The sequence below is a fragment of the Melozone crissalis genome, unplaced genomic scaffold (genome assembly GCF_028551555.1).
Source record: "Melozone crissalis strain CALT ecotype California unplaced genomic scaffold, PUWL_Pcris_2 ptg000009l_1, whole genome shotgun sequence".
In the NCBI taxonomy this organism is placed as follows: Eukaryota; Metazoa; Chordata; class Aves; order Passeriformes; family Passerellidae; genus Melozone; species Melozone crissalis.
The window spans coordinates 16674074-16692778 of record NW_026535787.1 but is presented as its reverse complement, the minus strand read 5'-3'; the positions used below and the strand labels follow the sequence as shown (position 1 = coordinate 16692778).

Below are 18705 nucleotides of genomic sequence, written 5' to 3'. Positions count from 1 at the left end.
TTTGGTACCCAGCTTGCAAACACCAGTGTGCTTAAATCTATTTGCAATTGCAAATAGACTCCATTACTTCCACTGTTATCACATTGCTGATTTCAGTGGGAAAGCTCACAGTAATGGATGTTGGACATGTATTTAAGTCTTCTGAAAAATTAAATTTTGCTTCCTAGCAAAACTGCTCCATCATTGATTACAGTTACATCAATATGACTATTTAAAATAGAAATCTTCACTGGTTCCTCAGAATCTTGATAGCCATTCCCCTAAGTGCACAGAGAATCATGGAATTCCTGATTGGTTTGGGTTGCAAGGGCCCTTAAAGACCACCCAGTTCAATCCCCCTGCCATGGGCAAGGACACCTTCCATTAGAGCAGGTTGCTCCAAACTCCATCCAGCCTGGCCTTGGGCACTCACAGGGATGGGGCAGCCACAGCTTCTCTGGACAGAAGTTTTCATATATTTTTTCTCATTGGCTTGGAATCTTCTGCAATGGGAGCTACATGGATATGCCTTTTTCGTCAAGGCAAAACCTGAAAACAAAATTTATCTGCAGATTTTAATTGTCAACCTAGAATATATGAACAAAAAAATAAAAATAACAATGCTTTGGAAAACAGCTGTTTCACATTTATTTTGTTCTTTAAGAAAAACTTTGCTGAATTAATCTGATGAGTCTCTTACTTCAAACACCTCCTTGTGGAATTCTCTCACAGTCCCCTAACACTACATCCTCCTGGACAAACCAGACGAACTTAAAGGCATCCCATCACTCTTAGCAGCTTCCCATGCCTCTCACTACTGACTGTGTTAAGTAACTCAGTAAATGAATGTTACAACATAGCTTTCATTGTCTGAAGTTGAGAAAACATCAGAGTACAGCAGGCTGGGAAAGTGCTTAATAATACTAGAGACATTTTCCACACTGCATGACTTCAGCAATGAATATCCATTGAAAAGTGAGAGATATCCAGAAAAAAAAATATGTGCAAGCACTTGCCTGTCTTTGTTGGGCACCTCAAGTAAGTCTTCTTTGTCATTGATGCTGCTACTGGAGATAGGTACGCTCTGCTCTGGAAACTGTCCCTTGACCTTGTTTACATGGAGCTTTCGAAGTCCCCAAACGCCCAAATATTCCACTGGGAGAGGAGTGGTGCTACAGAAGGACAGCTTCAAATCCCTGTAAGTCTCTGTCCAAAGTTTCTCTCATCTGCCTCACGATCATTGTGAAAAAGGACAGAAACTGGGACCACTGAGAAAGACCCTGTTTGGAATCCTGGTCTTGTTGGAGATGGTTGCTTGCCAAGATCCTGAGGCCTGAGCGGAGCTTCTGGCCTGCCAAGCTATTGTTTTCAGGTGTGTTTGCTATACGCAACACTGAGCCCAGTGAAAGGAGAAGGGGCATTCTGCCCTTTCTTCACCTGCGCCCGCTCTTCACAACAATAGCCCTGGAATTTCCCCAGCTGTCAGCTTGGCTGGACTTTTCTGAGGTAGCCTTTGGTGGTGCCCACAGAAGACCCTTCATCTGTTTTACAACCACCGTGACGGATGGACTGAGATGGGAGAAGCCTCTCCCTCAAGGACTGAGACATGAAACCACTATATGGAAAAGCTCCCCCTCCTCCCAAGGACTGAGACTGAAACCCCTAACCCGGGGGAGGTGTGTGGGGAAGGCGAGCTGACCAAAGTCAGATGGATGCCTGCAGTTGTGACCATTGGACCAAGAAGACAATGGTTCTCGCCTACTGCTGAGAATATGGACTGTTTGTATCCTTCTTCAATGCCTTCTTTTTTTTTTCCATCAGCAATTACAATAGACTATTCTTTATTACATTTGATTAGATTTCAATACTTGTCCCCTTACCCCATCAAAACAGGACTATAACAGAAGCTTGAGTTGACCAGTATCTCCAAGATCTCCCCCGACATGACCAGATGAACTCTGTTAGCTGGACTTCGAAGGACTTCATCATTCTACATTTGGGAGTTATGTAGCTTCCTTTCTCTCCCTCCCTCTCTTTTCCCTATTTTTTCCTTTTTCCCCAATTCCTCCCCAACACATTTTGCTGTAGCCATTCAATAAAGGTGCATTTGTTTTTGATTATTACTGCAAATCCCCTTACCATGTCAGTATTTGCACTCTGAGATCAATTAACTAACCATTATGAAACCTGTTTGTAAGGACGGATCGTGACAATCCCACACCTCAGCTTGTGAAGTTGAGGACCATCTCCAGCACAGAGAGGTGTGTGTGAACCAGATGGTCAGGTGGCTGTTGTATTTTTTTCCATGGTATTTTTTTCCATGGTAGAAAGCAGCACTGTTTTGCAGTTGCACACCAAGTTTGCCAGGCAGTAATTGCAGTCACGGGTAGGCACGGAACAGCTGCAGTTGTGATTTGTGTTTTCCTTAGTGAAAATTAGCGTGTGGTTCTTCTGACTTCTCACAAAACTGATGTGTATGCCAAGGAATCCAGCCAAAATGAGAGCCAGACAAATGGAGAAAGCAGGGTAGGCTATTGGCTTCCTTAGCATTGGTGCCAAGCTGCCAATTGTCTCCTCCTTTTACTGATTTAGACCACTTAGCTTTACCTAGTGAGGAAAAGCAATTTCTTTATAATACTAAAGATCTCTCAATGGTTAATATTACTTTGCTTTTCCACTCATTATCTGTCACATCTATTTAGAGCCATTTCTCAGTTCTGCAGTAAGGAGAAAGCACAACTACACTGATTTAGAAAACAGATTATGACTAAAGTTTGGGATTCTTTTTTCATTCTTCTTTTGTTCTAAATTTTCATCTGCTGTTTCATCTGTTGTTTCATCTGCTTATAAGATAGCTTGGACACATTCTTTTCCATGGCAGCTTTTTGGCCTGGCCTGTGCAGAGGTAAGGACAGGACCAGGAGTTGTGCAGGACAATTCCTGCTTGTTTCTCCTTTCTGCTTTCTTTGCTTCCAACCAGACAGGGGTGACAAAGGACCCTGTTCTCCACTTCCCTGAGTGAGGCAGTCTGAGAAGACCTGGAAGTGATAGTTTTGTTTTACACCTGAATTGCTAAGTAACATTGTGATAACCTTTCCCTTAAACTGGTGTGGGATATACTGGGAGAAGGGAGGGAGGGAGGGAGGGAGGGAGGGCAGTTAAGGGCAGAAGTGTTGTTGGGCACAGCAAATATCCTTCTGAGCTATGAGAAATGCTGATAAAACCTGATTTTGATCCATGTCAAGCTACATCTGCTCCAGCCTTAGTCTGTAAGTTTTGAGGACCAGGGACCACCTCTCATTCTGTCTTGCACAACAACTACAATAGGATAGATCCAGGCTCTGTCAGTTGCTCTGCCTCCACTTAATTTACTCTTGCAAAGCAAAATAGCAGCTCCACACATACCTATGACAATGGAGCAAGTTCCCATCCCAGGTATGGGCCACCTCAAATAGCTGGGAGCATGTTTGGTGGGATTCTTGGATTCTCAGTTGCCAGCCCTTTGGTTCTCAGACTGGAGTTGAATTTTACCAGGAGCATCTGTGTTTTCCTGACATATTATTATATGATGGTACAGCCAATGAAGTACAGTGCAGTTTCTTAACAGAAATTATAAAAATGTTGGAAAGTTTGTCTAATTTGATGTAACTGATTTGAAGCACCAAGAAGCATTAGAGACAAATTTTGATCAAAGATGACAGGTTCTAGTGAAAGCAGCAGTAGAGCACATGATGGATATAGAATTTGGTCCTTATAATGTAAAAAGATTGATTCACATCCATAATGTTTGTTTGCAGCACTTCAGAAAACATGGCAATACACCTAGTTTTTTAGACTTCTGTTATTAATATTCTTGTTCCTGTTTGTCCTATTCCAGTAAAGATAAGTAAACAGTAAACTGTTCTTATCTCAATCCATGAGCTTTGCTTTTTGTGCCTCCAGTTGGAGGTGGGGGAAAGGGAGCATGGGAGGCTTTTTCAGTGGGAGTACTGAAGTGGAGAATACCATTCCCAAACCATGACAAAAGGATGCAGATATTTAAGTTTTAAAATCAAATATTTAATCTATGTTGTGGAACATACCAGAAATTCCAGTCCAGCTGCTGGCTGATGTTTAACTTCAAAGGTCAGACTCACACAAGCTGTAGCAGTATTATTATTGCTAGAAATGTTTCCACTAAGCATTTAATCACAATGAAAATCTGGAAATCCTATTTCTAGACCTCCACACTGTTCATTTTCTCAATCCTTAACAGTGGCTAACAGTTGTGATAGACCAGAAATCTGTAATGTCAACAGTTTCACAGCTAAATTAAATTCTTTGGATTTTTCTGTGTTGGAGGCACTATTTGCAAAAAATCCTAGACAATGTTGACAACATGACTTTGGACTAGGTAAAAGAGATTCAAACTCCCACCTGTGTCAAAAGGAGTGATACTGCTTTTTCCACTTAACATTTGAGGGATTAATATTCATCAAACATTAGACTAAAATGCTTTGATACATCCTCATTAGTTTTAACTCTTTTTTCTCAGTACCTGAAGAGTGGAGAACCTTTAAAGTTCTCTACTGGTTTGCAGCCAACCAATCAAGTTTAGCTTAGCTGATAACATTTGGGCTCCATCAATCTGAATCCAAACAAAAGTCTAAATTCTGGCATTCCAGGAAATTTAAACTCCAGAAATACATCTGTTCTTCTCTGTTCCCTGCAAATCAGAAACATTTCTATCCAGTTCTCAGGATTTAGTTTCTGTGTGGCTTTGGTGAGGGATATGCAAGAAGTTAAATATATATTCAGAGTTGTACATCTGTGAAGTGTCAAAGTCACCTGCAATGCATCTTTTCTTAAGCTAACAACTATCTGCAGAAAAATATGCATTATATGGGTCTTAATCAAACCACATTGCTGTTTCCATTGCTTAAGACTTGAAAATTATTGCTTTAATTTTTAGGAATGGGAGAACTGCCTTCAGCAAGGCTCTTGGAGATACACAGAGCCCTTTTTTGTAATATTACCATTAAGATGAAATAAAATATGGAATGATTTTCTTGCCTGTTGTAGTTCTGTTCTCCATCATCTCCAAAATTTAAAAATGAAGTATTTCAGAAAACTGGAGAATATGGTGTGTATGGTGCATCTTTCCACCATGGTCGTTCTCTGAGCATTACCCACTTCCCTTAACAGAGATAATTTATCTCTTCAACTCACCAAAATAGTTTTAGGCATTACCTATAGAAATGCAAAGAATGCAGCAGATTATGCTAAATGTCAAGATTTTCTATGCAGTTTTCTCAGAAAACTGGTGGGTATACTTTCTTCTCTTCCTTAATTTTTCAGTAAAATTTAGCTAGACTTCCAGTATGATCAGTACAACCATTCAAAGTCCCATCCACCTGAAACAATGGATTTTACAACTGGCTTCCATAAGCTATTTGACATGTCTTTATGTAATGCAGCAGGTATAGAAGTTCTGTAAAAATCATAGAAGCCTTTTTCAGCTTTCTAGTTTATCTTAGAAGACTTTTGAACTCAGGAACTCAGGAAACAAGAATAGGATTTCAAATCTGAACTTGGCAAATTATCTGGATGCTCTTCACTCACTGATAGATAACCAAAACCTACCTGCTTTTATGCATCTATTCTGATGAAAATAATAACTCCTTTGTCTACAGAAGCTCAAGCTAAGAGGGAGCTGGTTTTTATTTTATTTCTATATAATTGTCCAAGACAGCTGGTTTAGACCATTATTTTGTCCAACCTTATACCCAGTGTTCATCAATGCTTGAAAGTGGCTGGAGTAATAAAATTGGTGGCACATTTGCACACCAAAAGTGATTGAAAACTGGATCCCAGAAGCTGCCTGCAGCCTGCAGTGCTGGCCTGGGAGCGGTAAGGCCACTGCTGCTTTGCAGCTGGAATCTCTGCAATAGAGAGGGGAGAAGGGAAGCTGCATCCTCTGCTTAGCAACAAGCAAAAATACCAATTATTTTAGGGAAATACTTACTTCTGGTAGCAAAAACCTGCTTCTGAAAAAAACTATTTTGAGTGATCTAAATGTAGTAAATGATTTTTTCATTTTTTGTCCTGAGTGGGGGGCCTCTCAAGCAAAATCAGACTAGATATAAAGAGCAGCAGAAAATTATTTGTTTGATTGTTTCAGCCATGCACAGTTTTAGATGTGTGTCCTCCATCCAGCATGGAAACCCATGGTTTATTACGTGTTATCCCAAAAGTTTTCTAGCACAAGATTCCATCCCTGCTCCTTTTGCTTCACGGGTTTTGACTGCTAAAGGAGATTTTCAGTGTTTATTTAGCAGTAGCATCATTTCAGGGTTTTTTAATCTGCTTTGATAATTCCACTTCTTTCCCCCCTCTAATTGCAGGTCTGTGTATTAAGAAAACTGCAAAAAAGCAATAAAAAGCCTTTGACTATTGTGTGTGAGAATGCTACTGTCACAAGGAAAGTTTATCCTAATCAGTGGAAGTTCCAAGCCTATAAACTTGATAGAAAATTCAGAAAAAAAATAATTAAACCCCTTATTCATCACTTGTGCTAACATATGTCTATCTGAAAGTGGTGTATTAAGCAAAGAGGAGTTTAAATTTTGAGTAATGTACACAGGATGAATAGAAAACCCATCTAATTTAGATTAAAATGGCATTTTAAACTGAGCAGGTGTTAAAATACAGGATTACAGGAAAATGCAATGAGTCAGTCCCTGAATAAACCTAATCTGACTAACTACATAATCTGATCAGAAAGCCCTAGGGATACCATGGTCTTAAGGAAAACAAAATGCTGGATTTGCTGGTTTTACTCCACGGGAATTTTAGGAATTCCCTAAGTGGGCTGATGTCTGAGAGGAATTTTGTTTTCAGTCTCTTTGCTTAAACAAATACTCTACTTATTTAGTTCGTCCATAAATAAATTGAGGCAAATAAGTTTGTGATCAAAGCTGAAGTTCTACAGCCTTTCAGGCTGCAGCATGGTTCATTCTTGTTGTCAATAGCTTGAAAATGATATTTGTGTCTGCTTGTGCAGCTGAAGCCTGGGCTACTGGCATTAGGTTGTAGAGGTGGAGTGCTCAAGGGTAGTGGAACAAATTCCTTCCCAGCAAGATAAAAATGCAAGATAAAATAGGCAATACTGTAGCACTGAACTTGAACAACACTCTGACCCTTGAAATGTTTACTATATGGGTATTTTGATTTTCAGGTGTACACAGACTCCAGGAGAGGCAATTCATGTATAAACACCTCTGTAAAATCCTCAAGCCTGTCTATCCTCTGTAGAGCCTCTGTCCACAGCAGAGGCAAATGTTACAGCAGGAAAGGCTGTGACATGGAACTGCAGGGAGGCTGAATAGCAGGAGAAAACTCAAGGGAAAGGAGGAAACCTTCTCCTCCCAAAGAACTGGGAGTGGTGATATCTCCCTTCTTCCGCCAGATGAAGGTCACAGCCTGGTTATTCCCAACCCTGAGAGAGCAAAAAGGAGACATGTGCAAGAATTTCGTTTTCATGCTGTGTTTCATACATGCAGCTTGCGCTTTTCCTAATAAAGAGTAGGGGGCCAGGATGAGTGGCAGGATTTGCTTTGCCAGAACACACCTGGAGCTATTCCAGCTTGGACGTGTGCAGTGCATGCTGTCTGGGAAGGCAGACACACACTGACCTGGGTATTCACACTTGAATTGCATCAGGATAAGCATTTACATAAATGAAAAGTGAGAAGGAAGTGTTGTAAAACTTTACCAGCATGTGAGGAGAGAACTGTTTTGCACAGATGTAAGGTAGAATGATTGGTGGAGTTGTGCTCCCTGGGATTTAAAGTCCAAGTATTCAGAAAAAACCCTCAAGTCTATATCCATGCATAAAGCATGAAGGTGCAGGCTCACAAATACACAATTGTATTTTCATACAAGAAGTGCTTTTGTAATTGTAAGGTATGCACAGTCAAAGCCCTGTTTATTCATGTGTCCTGAGAAAGGGACAAACTTCTGGGAAGCCAGGTGTCCCACAGATGGGTGATCAGCACTGTCCAAAAACCAGAGCTACCTTTGGTGGATCAAGCTGAGTACTTCAACACTAAAGTACTTACATTTATTTTTTAAAGACCTTTTTAAATGTTCTTTTTTGTATGTCAAACCAACTACTCCCTGGAACAAGGGCACTTACACTGAGTGAATGTTAGGAAATAAAGTTTGACAGCAATTTTGGTTATTTCCCAGTACCCTTTCTAATGTGACCTGGAGAAAAGTTCAAGTTAAACATTACATGAAACTAAATATTACCTAATCCCAAAACATAATGCTGAAAATTACAGTCTATAGCAGCACTTAATTTTCTATTGTTCAGATCCTAAATTAAGAAAAAAAAGATCAGAAAGTTGCATGATCAAAAAACTGGTATGAAATATTAGTGGTCACTAAGCAGATGGAGAATAAAACTCTGGAGCAGGGCACCTTGGGGCAGAAAATCTCAGCTCTGTTCACTCAGATAGTGAATGTTGTCATTGCCATTGAGACTCCAGAGCTATATAGGAATAGTATATTTACTTTAGTTTGTCCTTACTGTATCACTGACTTTGTTTAGTCCTAGATGCTCTTTCCTTGAGCCTTCTTTTCCAATGCTCTTCTCAAGGTAGTTTTAACTAAATAAAATGTCTCAAATCCTGTCAGCTGGAATAATTCCCATGAAAATTCCTGTCCCCTTTTACGATTTTTACCTAATGGAGTCTTTGCAAAATGGAGCAAAATCACTCCACCATTCCTTGTGGTTATAATACATAGAACTATTAATTATTACCTTAGACATACAGATACAGTGTATAAACAATGGCAACACATGAAAGGCAAACTTTGCAGTATCTGTTACTTCACCTCCATTACAAAGCAACAAATTTGAAACACAAATACCTGCTAGGAAGAGTGACTGGAAAGGGAGAGAGACAGCCTCATTCATAAAAAAAACACAAGCTATTAAATGTTTCTCTCTTATTTACCCCCCTCCTTTAGAGCCAAAACAGTGAGTTACTCTTTCTCTGGATGTCAGCAGATGGGTTTATCCATCCAACTGGAGGGAGTAACTGGAAAGCCGTAAGAGGAATGGCTGAGGTCACCTGGCTTGTTCAGCCTGGAGGAGACTGTGAAGGAAAATTTCATAGCAGTCTGCAGCTTCCTCACAAGAGGGAGCAGAGCAGCAGGCACTGCTCTCTGCTCTCTGTGATCAGGGACGGGACCTGAGGGAATGGCCTGAAGATGTATCAGGGGAGGTTTAGGCTGGATATTAGGAAAAGGTTTTTCCCCCAGAGGGTGGTTGGGCAGTGAGCAGGCTCCCCAGGGCAGTGGTCATGGCCTCAAGGCTGCCAGAGCTTAACAAGCGTTTGGACAATGCTCTCAGGCACAGGGTAGGATTGTTGGAGTGTTCTGTGAAGGACCAGGAACTGGAAACAATGATCCTTGTGGGTCCCTTCCAACTCAGGATATTCTGTGACTCTATGAAATTTTCAGTCACAGCTTAGCAGAGGCACAACTGGCTCTCAGCTGTTCAAACACTGTGTAGGCTTCTCCCCAATCCACATGGAAAACATCATCTTTGTGGCATGTTTTACATTCCTGTTTTCACAGCAGAGTACCTACTGAATGCTAGAATTTCTGCTGCTAGCCTGGGACTAACTGTCCTGAATAAGCAGTGAGATTATTTGCAAAAATTTATAAGCAGTTTCATAAAGAAATGCAGTAGGACTACAGTAAAAAAATCATAAGGCAAAGTGCTGTGGAACAAATGCAATCTAGTAGGGCACATGTAAGGAACAAAGACTAAGATTTGCTGTGATTCAAATGAAAAGATATTTGCTGCTTTTCCAAAAATAATGCCTGGCCTTTACATGCTCCAGGTCCCTCTGGGAACAGCGAATACTGGTGCTCCACAGTGCAAGGCAAGACGTACTCTATTGCCATCTGTGTGGCAGTTGTCTTTTGTGAAGTGGGCAGTTTTCCTTATCTCTCTCTGAATGATCACAACCGCTCCTCCCTCAGGAGGGGACATCTGCTGATAAGCTAATGAATGTCACTGCATCACTGATAAGAACTATAATATCCCATTGTGAGGTGCTCTGCCCAGAGGGAGGAGCCAAGCATTCCTACCCAGATATAATCTGGAGGTACTGGAACACCAGCACGGCTTCTCCACTGGATTTCCCAGAGGAACAGCAGCTGCCTCTTCTTCCACTAGATCTTTGGAGGAGGACTACACCCTTTTCTACAAGATCTCTGCTCCAGCAGAACCACACCTGACACTCCAGGAGCACTGCAACCACATTTCCAATTGGACTGCTACCAACACCCTGACCAACAGGGTGTCAGGTTGAGTTCTGACTCTGTCAGTGTTGTTCTAGTGTACTGCATTGTTTTATTTTATCCTTTTATTTTCTTGCCTATTAAAGACCTGTTATTTCCTACTCCCATATTTTTGCCTGAGAGCCCCTTAATTTAAAATTTATAGCAATTCACAAGGGTGGGGAGAGTTTATATTCTCCATTTCAGAAGAAGCTCCTGCCTTCCCTAGCAGACTCCTGTCTTTCCAAACCGAGACACATGGTAAGAAAGTTTGGCCAAAGTCAGGAGGAATTAGGGTGCCATTTGGGGCCTGGACACCCAGGCATTTTCTTTTTCCAAGCAAACAGCACACCTGTCCAAGCCATGAGCTGAAAGGTTTTCCTCAAGAATGCTGTGGGAAATGGTGTCAACAGCTTTACTAAACTCCAGGTAGGCAACATCCACAGCCTTTCACTCATCCACCAAGCAGGTCATCTTGTCACAGAAGCCAGGTTGGTCAAGCAGGACTTGTCTTTCACAGACCCATGTTGGCTGGGCCTGATTCCTGGTTGTTCTGCACGTGCCAAATTATGGCACTCAGTACCCTTTCTAACGTGACCTGGAGAAAAGTTCAAGTTAAACATTACATGGTCTGCTCCACCACCTTTCAAGGTACCTGAGACTTTTCTTCATTATTTGTCTCTAGATTTCCCCAGCCATCCAGTAAAGGAGATTCTCCTTAGCCCTCATTTTATGGTTATTGTATTTATAGACACATTTGTTTTATTGTCTTTTACAGCAGTGGCCACATGAGCTTCCATTCTTCTTGTTTTCTCTCTGCCTCATCACATCCTTGTTGATTTCCTGATTTGCTGCCCCTTCTTTCAAATATTATAAACTCTCCTTTTTACTCTGAGTTCCAGACAAAGTTCCCCTCCCTCTGGCTCTTCTTTCAGTGTAGCCTGCTTCTGTGCCCTGAAGATTCCTTCTTACAGCACATCCAGCCTTCCTGGGCTCCTTTGCCCTTCAGGACAGCCTCCCGAGGTGTCAGAAAAATTTTGCAAAGCACTTTGCAAGGCTGTACAGTTAGCAAAACACCATTCAAACTGCTCTTGTGTTGTAGGAATAATAAATTGTGAAGGATCTCTGGCATTCAGTTGCAAACACTGACCTTTATCTGCAAAGGCTTTGCCTTAGGCATCGTAACAGCACAAACCATGTTAGGTCTTTGATCTCCTATGACACGTGTCCAGCTCACCTGAGGCTGTCCTGTTGATCCGAAGCCTTGGTCTCCGCACTCCCTAGAATCTGTTTTGGGGACAGAAGATTAAAAAAGGATAAGCTGAGCAGTTCTGGGTTTTTTCAGGTATAGTCATGGGTGGAGTAGAGGTGGAAACCATTGCATGTATTTGTCCAGTAAAATCTGCATCAACAACATCAGGGTGCACAATGATACCTTGCATTGTGGTACTGGACCTTCCAATTAACAATGCACTCAATCCTTTCCTGATAGGCACCTGAGCCTTGAGAGGGACCTTATGTACCTTTGAGGTACTTATGGTTACTGTGAGAGAGGTGGCCACATCCAGAGACAGGGACAAAACACACCCCAATGTCCATGTGGCAAAAGAGCAAGTTCATTCTTCAAACTCCTCTTTATAAAGGCGATCTGGATAACTCATTGGTCTGATCTTTTACACTGCCCAGCTCCTGGACCAGTGAGATGTCTGCGGCTTAGGACAGAACGTAATTGGCTGAGGTTCCTATCACTCAACTCAAGGGCTGGTTTTATGGAGCCAGCTGGGTATCTTATTTATAGCTGAATTAATTGCCCAGTACAAATCAGCTTGTACAGTAACATCCAGGAACCTCCTGAACTCTCTCCTCTGTGCTGGTTGTATTTTCAGCAGACGTCTAGTATGTTGAAGCCCCCATGAAGACAAGGGCTGGCCATCATGAGACTTCTTGTCTGCCTCTTGGTCCTTGGTTGAGTGATCTGTACCCAGCTCCCGCCTGGATATCTGCCCTGTTGGCATTCCCCACAATTCTTACCCACCAACCTTCAACACTTGCATCATCACTGTCAAGCTCTAGACAGTCAAAACACTCCCTCACATACAGGACTACCCCATCACCTTTCATTCCTTGCCTGTCCCTTCTGAAGAGTTCACCACCAACCATTGCACCATTTCAGTGGTGTCAGTCATCCCACCATGTCTTTGTGATGGCACTATGCCATGGTTTTCCTCCTGCAACATGTCTTCCAGGATCTCCTGTTTGCTGCCCACGTTGCAGGCACTGGGGCAGATGCACTTCAGTTGGGTTATCAATCCCAATGCCTTTTTGGGGAGAGTTCCTGAGTGACCATTCTTAGGAGCTTCCATGGTTTCTAGCACATCAACAACACTTGCACTCTTGCTGCTCCATGGCAATGAAGTAGACATTTCCTATGTCTACTGAGATGGTAGCCCGAACGACCTCACTAACACACCATCCTTCAAACAGTGTCAAGCCACTCCCAGGCTTATCTCAAGTGACCTGGTTTTTATCCCCTTCCCCCTCCAAATCCAATTTAAGGCTCACTCAACATGCCCTGCTAACTCTTGCACAAAGATTCTTTTCCCTCTGAGACAGGTGTACCCAGTAGGCTTGTCACCAGTAGACTTGTCATCTAAACCATTCTATGATCAAAAACCTCAAAATTCTGTTGGCTTAAAGCCAGGGATTTGTCTGTACAACTTTCCTGTTTCTCCCCTGAACAGTGGACCCCCCCCAGACCAACCTCCCCCAGTTCTACTGCTGACCATGACAACCTGTGGTTGGGAATATGTCAGCTGGGGTCCAATGTCCTGGCCATGTCCCTTTCCAATTCCTTTTACACCCCCACCTTACTTGCTGGTGAGGCTGCATGAGGAGCAGCAGAGGCCTTGACACTCAGCATTGACTGAACATCCCTGGTTTATCAATCCTCCCTCCAGCAAAAACCCAACCCACAGCCCCAGGGAAGAAATGGAACCTATTCTCTGCCCAAAACAGTATGTTCTCAATCCCTCATTCTAAATTATGTACATCCTGCTCAGGTCTTGTGGTATCCAATACCCACCAGCCCCTTCCCACTCTAAGCTATCATGCACAGATATAATTCCCTTAGTCTATAGACCATTCCTATGAAGTGTCCATTAAATGCCCATAAAATGTCCACAAACGTTCACAAAGTCACAGAATTGCAAAATGGTTTGGGTTGGGAGGGACCTTAAAGCTCATCTTGTTACAATCCCCTGCCATAAGCAGGGACACCTTCCACTGGACCAGGTTGCTCTGCAGGCCCCATCCACCACTGAACATTTCTGGGGATGGAGCATATACTTGCTCTAGTTTGGCCTTCTGGATGGCTGCAGTGCCTCCAGGAGTGTACCTGCTCTGTTATGCATGGCCACACACTTTGAGGCGTTCCAGCATGACCTCCAGCACAGCCACAGATGCTTCAAGGTGTACTTTCTCTGGCATGGTCTTCTTATCCTTGGACCACATTCCCTTCAGAGGTGCTCCTGCTGCACTGTGGACATACCCACAGTCACCAATGCTTTGGGGTATCCTGCTTCCACATGGACACATCCACAGGTCACAGTAGGCAGCAGCAGCCACTAACAATAACCAGACTAATTTACAGTAATTGAGCACAAGAGTCCTGTCGTTTTACTTTCCCTTTCTCCCTGGCCTCCAGGGCTGCCTGGCCAGGCTCTCCTCACAGCAGATCTTAGTCCTCATCCCAGGTGCCCCAAGGGGACAGTGTCTCCTCCTCCCCCAGCTGGGTTCCTGCCCTCAGCCAGGGATAGTGCTGCTTGCACTTCCCCCACTATAGCAAATCCTTTGTGTGCCATCCCAGCAATCCCCAGGACCCCTCCTCCTTGGTGTCCCCAGCACCTCCAACTCTCAAGCCCCTGCCCCCCCATCAGCCATGGATATCCCCCTGTATCTGGCTGTTGTCCATCTCCCTGCTGGCTGATGGTGCCCCTCATCTGGGGAGGACCCTGCTTTGATGGACATGAACCCTGCTGGTATGTGGGGGTGATGGCTGAGCATGGCCAAGTCACTGCTGCCAGCAAAGGAGGAGTCAGAGGTGGCTGAGCACGAGTGATAAAGCCTTGGGGGTTCACTTTGGCTTGGAAGTGAGCCTGGGGGCCTAGCTGTAGGCTGCCATCCCAGTGTCATGAACATTGTCCCCATGGTCCCCCTGCTTTGTCTCTGACCATCCAAGTGTGCTGTGCCCTGCTGTGCAGACCTGGGCACCCAGGGAGAGGTATTGCTGCTGACCTGAGCCACAGCCTACGCTCTCCTCAGCAGCATGAGGGGACTGGGGCAAGCACCACATCCTCCTGGGTCAGGAGCACCCTGCACCCATGCACCAGCATGTCTCCCCAAGGACATGCTGCTGTGGGGTTGTTCCTGGTGGGTGACACAGCAGGGCAGGTCTCAGCTGGTGCTGGCATCAGTGTCTGGGTCAGTGGCAGAACGTGTGTAGAGGAGGGGCTTTGCCCTCTGATGTAGCTGGAGTGCTTTCCCCAGCCTGCCTGCATCTCTCAGCAGCCCCTCCCAGGTCCCACCACCCTCCCTGACCTGACCTTGCTCCTGCTGCCACACCTCCCCAGCCACTTGTGGAGCAAACAGCTTCCCTGTCTACAGCAGCATCTGGGGGCTTCCCTCAGGGTGGCTCTGCCCAGCATGGAGCATCTGCTGTCCAAGACTCTGGCCATTGGTAGACCCCCACATCAGCAAGACTTCATCAAGGAGATGGTGCTGGACATGGCTCCCACCTTCTTAGCTACTACTGTGTCTATGGGAGAATTCCAGTGCCACCAACCTATCCATGTTAGCTGCTCCACCTCCCTCAGGAAAACGGCAGTTGCCCTTCAACTAGGATGTCATCTTCATGATGGAAACCTGCTACAAGTCCCTACCAAGGACTTGCTCCATGAGGACAAGGAGGTCCTCATCCCACTTTTCCAGATGTTTGAGGTAGCTGACATCACCCTCATCCAGCTCTGTTTCCAACTGTGCTCAGCACCTACAACTGCGATTTTGTGAGAGTTGATGTCCCTGCAGGACAGTCTCTCCTGCCACTGGGCCATGGGGACATGTGCCAGGGAATGGTCCTGTCCCACCAGCTCTGCCCGGACAGGGAGGTCTCGATCTTGGTCATGGTGGGGGGTGTGCCATGGGCACAGGGCTTTGCACATCTCCGAGCTGCTGTGACTGGGCAGCACAGTGTGACACAGTGTGACACAGCATGGCACAGTGTGACACAGTGTGACACAGTGTGACACAGCATGGCACAGTGTGACACAGCATGGCAGTGTGACATAGCATGACACAGTGTGACACAGCATGGCAAGAGTGACACAGCATGACACAGTGTGACACAGCATGGCACAAGATGGCACAGCATGGCAGGGCTGGGTGCCATGCTGTGCAGTGAGGAGTGTGCTACTGCCATCACACCAGGCAAGGAGAAGGGGTCAGAGATGGAGCCACCAGCATCCCTGGGACGGTAGGACAGAATGGGGGACACAGAGACACCCACATAGGGTCCTGCATGGCAGGTATCTGTGCCCAGCTCAGCCTGGCCACAGTGCCACTGTCCCCAGGACATTGGCTGAGCTTGGCAGGGGCCTCTGCTGAGTGGCAGCTGTGTGGGGGGTCTGTGAGAGGGGATGGAGGCTGGAATTAACCAGGCTAGGGGGTGCAGCAGGGCTGCCTTGGGCAGGTCCCTGCCCAGTGGCTGCTCCAGTGCTTGCCTTCTCCTGGCTCCCAAGAGTCACTGTGGGACTGGGGTGTCCCCAGGGGACTCCTGTGGCTCCCTGGGCTCAGGGCAGCTCATGGGGGCTGCATCTGGAGGCTTCTCCATCCCCCCTATCTCTATCCTTCCCACATTCTGAGCATCTGAAGTGTGATGCCCAGAGCCCAGGGGTTGCTCAAGGGGTCTGGGATCTGTTCCCCAGCCTGTCCCACAGCCCAGAGGGGTTGCAGCCCCCACAAGCACTTGGGGGAGCAAGAAGGGGACTGGGACACAAGAGCAGGGGCCCTGCCAGCACAGGATGGTTATGGGGAATGCCCCATGGAGCAGCAGATGGAACTTGGCAATGCCATGCTGAGGAACAGCCCCAACCCCACCAAGTGCAGAGAGAGATGTGATGGCTTCATCTTCCACAGTGCCTGCAACCCAGGGCTTCTCCACCCACCCTCTCCTCCAGGGCAGGGCACAACCATCGTGCCAGGAATTCCCTGTGGCTCTCTAGCCCTTTGCCAGGCAGGAAGGGGGTGAGGAATGGATCCTGCCCTTCACAGGCACCAGGGCTACCTCCTCTCCCTCCCTCCTCATCCCATGGGTGCCCTCTACACCCTTGGGCAGCACCATCCCCAGGATGCAGGTGACACTGGGCAGCCTTGATGTACTTTAATAAACTCTGGGGTCCCAGGCCAGCTATGGGCAGAGCTGGTTCCAGCCCAGGCAGCGCTCCTGACTCAGCTTGGGGCACCAGGAGCCCCACTCACAGTGGGCCAGCACATGTGGGGGGTCCTGCAGTCCCCAAAGGAGGTCACAGAGACGGGCCTGCCTGGGGGTATCACAGGTGCATGCAGTAGTGTGGGGCTGTCAGAGCAGGGAGCTGCACTGCAGGGTGCTCACCCAGCATGGGAGCTGCTCCCTGGCTCAGCCCAGGCCCCCGCTGTTCCCAGTGACAGGGGCCGGTGCTTGGGACAGCCATTGCACCTCCCTGGTGTCGGCACCGAGGGGACTGAGCACCACGCAGGTGAAGTTGGTGTGCAGGTGCTGCTTGTTGAAGGAGCTGAAGTGCAGGTCACGGCGCAGGGCCCACCCCGAGCCCTGCAGCTCCTCTCTGTGAAGCCAGCGGGCAGCAGTCAGTGCCCACTCTGGATGGGCAGACCCAGGGGCCTTGTCCCAGCCTGGGCTGCCCTTCTGTCACTGCCCTGTCCTCATACTCACTGCACTGTCCCCTCACGCACAGCCCCGTCCGGGTGCAGGCTCTCCACGAAGGAGCCATTCTCCAGCCAGTAGAGCAGCGTCATCTCTGGAAGCTCACTCAGTGCTTCACATGACACAGTCACACTCTCACCTGCAGCCAGAGGGGGTGTGAAGGTCAGGGGGGCTCCCGGGCACAGCCACAGCCCCCCTCCCTAATTAAGGGGAACGTTCCCCCACCTCATCAGCACCCCGAAATCTTGGCTGTGGCTGGAGGATTCACCTTGTGTCTGCTGGAGGCCGGCACAGGAGCTGAACCCCACTGCAGCCTCCTCACCCTCAGGCCCTGCCACGGCCCCGAGGGTCTCTCACCTGGGCGAGGAAGCTCTGCTGGCATCTGCAGGGCGGTGATGCTGGGTGGCTGCAAGGCCATGGCACCTGGGGAGCACAAAGGGGTGAGCTGGGAGGTTGAGAGTGACCCCGAGACACTTTTGTAGTGGGTGAGGAGGCAGGGTCCCACAAAGGGACGGAGGCGCTGCTCATCCCCAGACCCCTGAACAGGTCTCTTAAGGGGCACAGAGCCCAGGGCTGACCTTAGGCTCCCCAGTATCCCCCACTTACCTGTGCAGCAAGCAGCCAGGCTCCAGCAGAGCAGGAGGACCCAGGCAGGGCTTCCCAGGGGCTCTGCAGACAAAAACGGACCTCAGTGCTGGGCATGATCCTCATGAGCTTGGGATGGTTCCCCTAGCACTCCCTGAGCCTGGGACGGTCCGTACTCTCAGCATCCTCCCAGCTGGCCATGGTAACCCCCCAGGACTCCGCAAGGCGACGATCCCGTACCCTCGCATCCGTCCAGCACCCCCCGAGTGTGGGATATCCCGTACCCCCCAGCATCCTCCTCCCGCGGTCACTCAGGTGGCGGCCGGTGCCCCCCAAGGCTGTCGGCCCAGCGCTCCGGTACATACGGACAGTCCGCGGTCGGGCACGGCGCTCGGCTCGGCTCGGCACGGCGGCGCTTTATGAGGCGGAGCGGGGAGGGGCGAGAGGCAGCCGTGACTCACCGGGAGCCGCCCTCGGCCCCGGCCCCGGCGCCGCACGGGGACCCGCACCTGGACGCTGCTGTGTGTCGATGTCCATGTCCCCGAGCCCCCCGAACATGCCTTGTGCCCCCAGCACTCCATGCGCCCCGTGCTCTGTGTCGCCTGCACCTGGGGATACACATCCCACATCCCGCGGGCACTCCCGTGATCGCATCCCATTACCTCCCCCATACCCCTGGAGGAGCATCCATGGGCTCGACAGGGATGTGGGCCCCAGCTGGGCCCCCCAGTGTCCAGCACACGGGGCGCTGGCTGAGTATCACAGGATTCTGAACAGGCTGGTTTGCTCCCCGATGCTTTGGGATCAAGGACAAGGCAGGGTCTGCACAG

The 18705-nt window shown here is 47.3% G+C and overlaps 2 protein-coding genes across 2 annotated transcripts; both read right to left on the bottom strand.

The window, feature by feature from the left end:
- Positions 1 to 814: 814 nt before the first annotated feature.
- Positions 815 to 2529, bottom strand: CUNH21orf62 (chromosome unknown C21orf62 homolog). Its single transcript, XM_054270236.1, is given in 4 exon segments — positions 815 to 1185; positions 2207 to 2237; positions 2240 to 2284; positions 2287 to 2529. Coding segments are annotated over 4 exon segments (690 nt in total).
- Positions 2530 to 16910: 14381 nt separating this feature from the next.
- IL18BP (interleukin 18 binding protein) lies at positions 16911 to 18235 on the bottom strand. The gene is made up of 5 exons (XM_054270422.1): positions 18160 to 18235; positions 17897 to 17959; positions 17648 to 17713; positions 17300 to 17429; positions 16911 to 17192 (listed from the first exon to the last, which is right to left on the bottom strand). Exons 1-5 carry the CDS (start codon positions 18167 to 18169, stop codon positions 17006 to 17008), a joined length of 456 nt encoding a protein of 151 aa, XP_054126397.1. The 5' UTR covers positions 18170 to 18235; the 3' UTR covers positions 16911 to 17005.
- Between the last annotated feature and the right edge of the window lie 470 nt (positions 18236 to 18705).

Bases quoted from the DNA above. Each gene is read 5' to 3' on its own strand.
- IL18BP (XM_054270422.1), bottom strand. The intron at 17,430-17,647 runs GTGAGAGACCCT...CTCTGGCTGCAG, and splicing joins AGCAGAGCTTCCTCGCCCAG to GTGAGAGTGTGACTGTGTCA. The intron at 17,193-17,299 runs GTGAGTATGAGG...CTGGCTTCACAG, and splicing joins GTGCGTGAGGGGACAGTGCA to AGAGGAGCTGCAGGGCTCGG.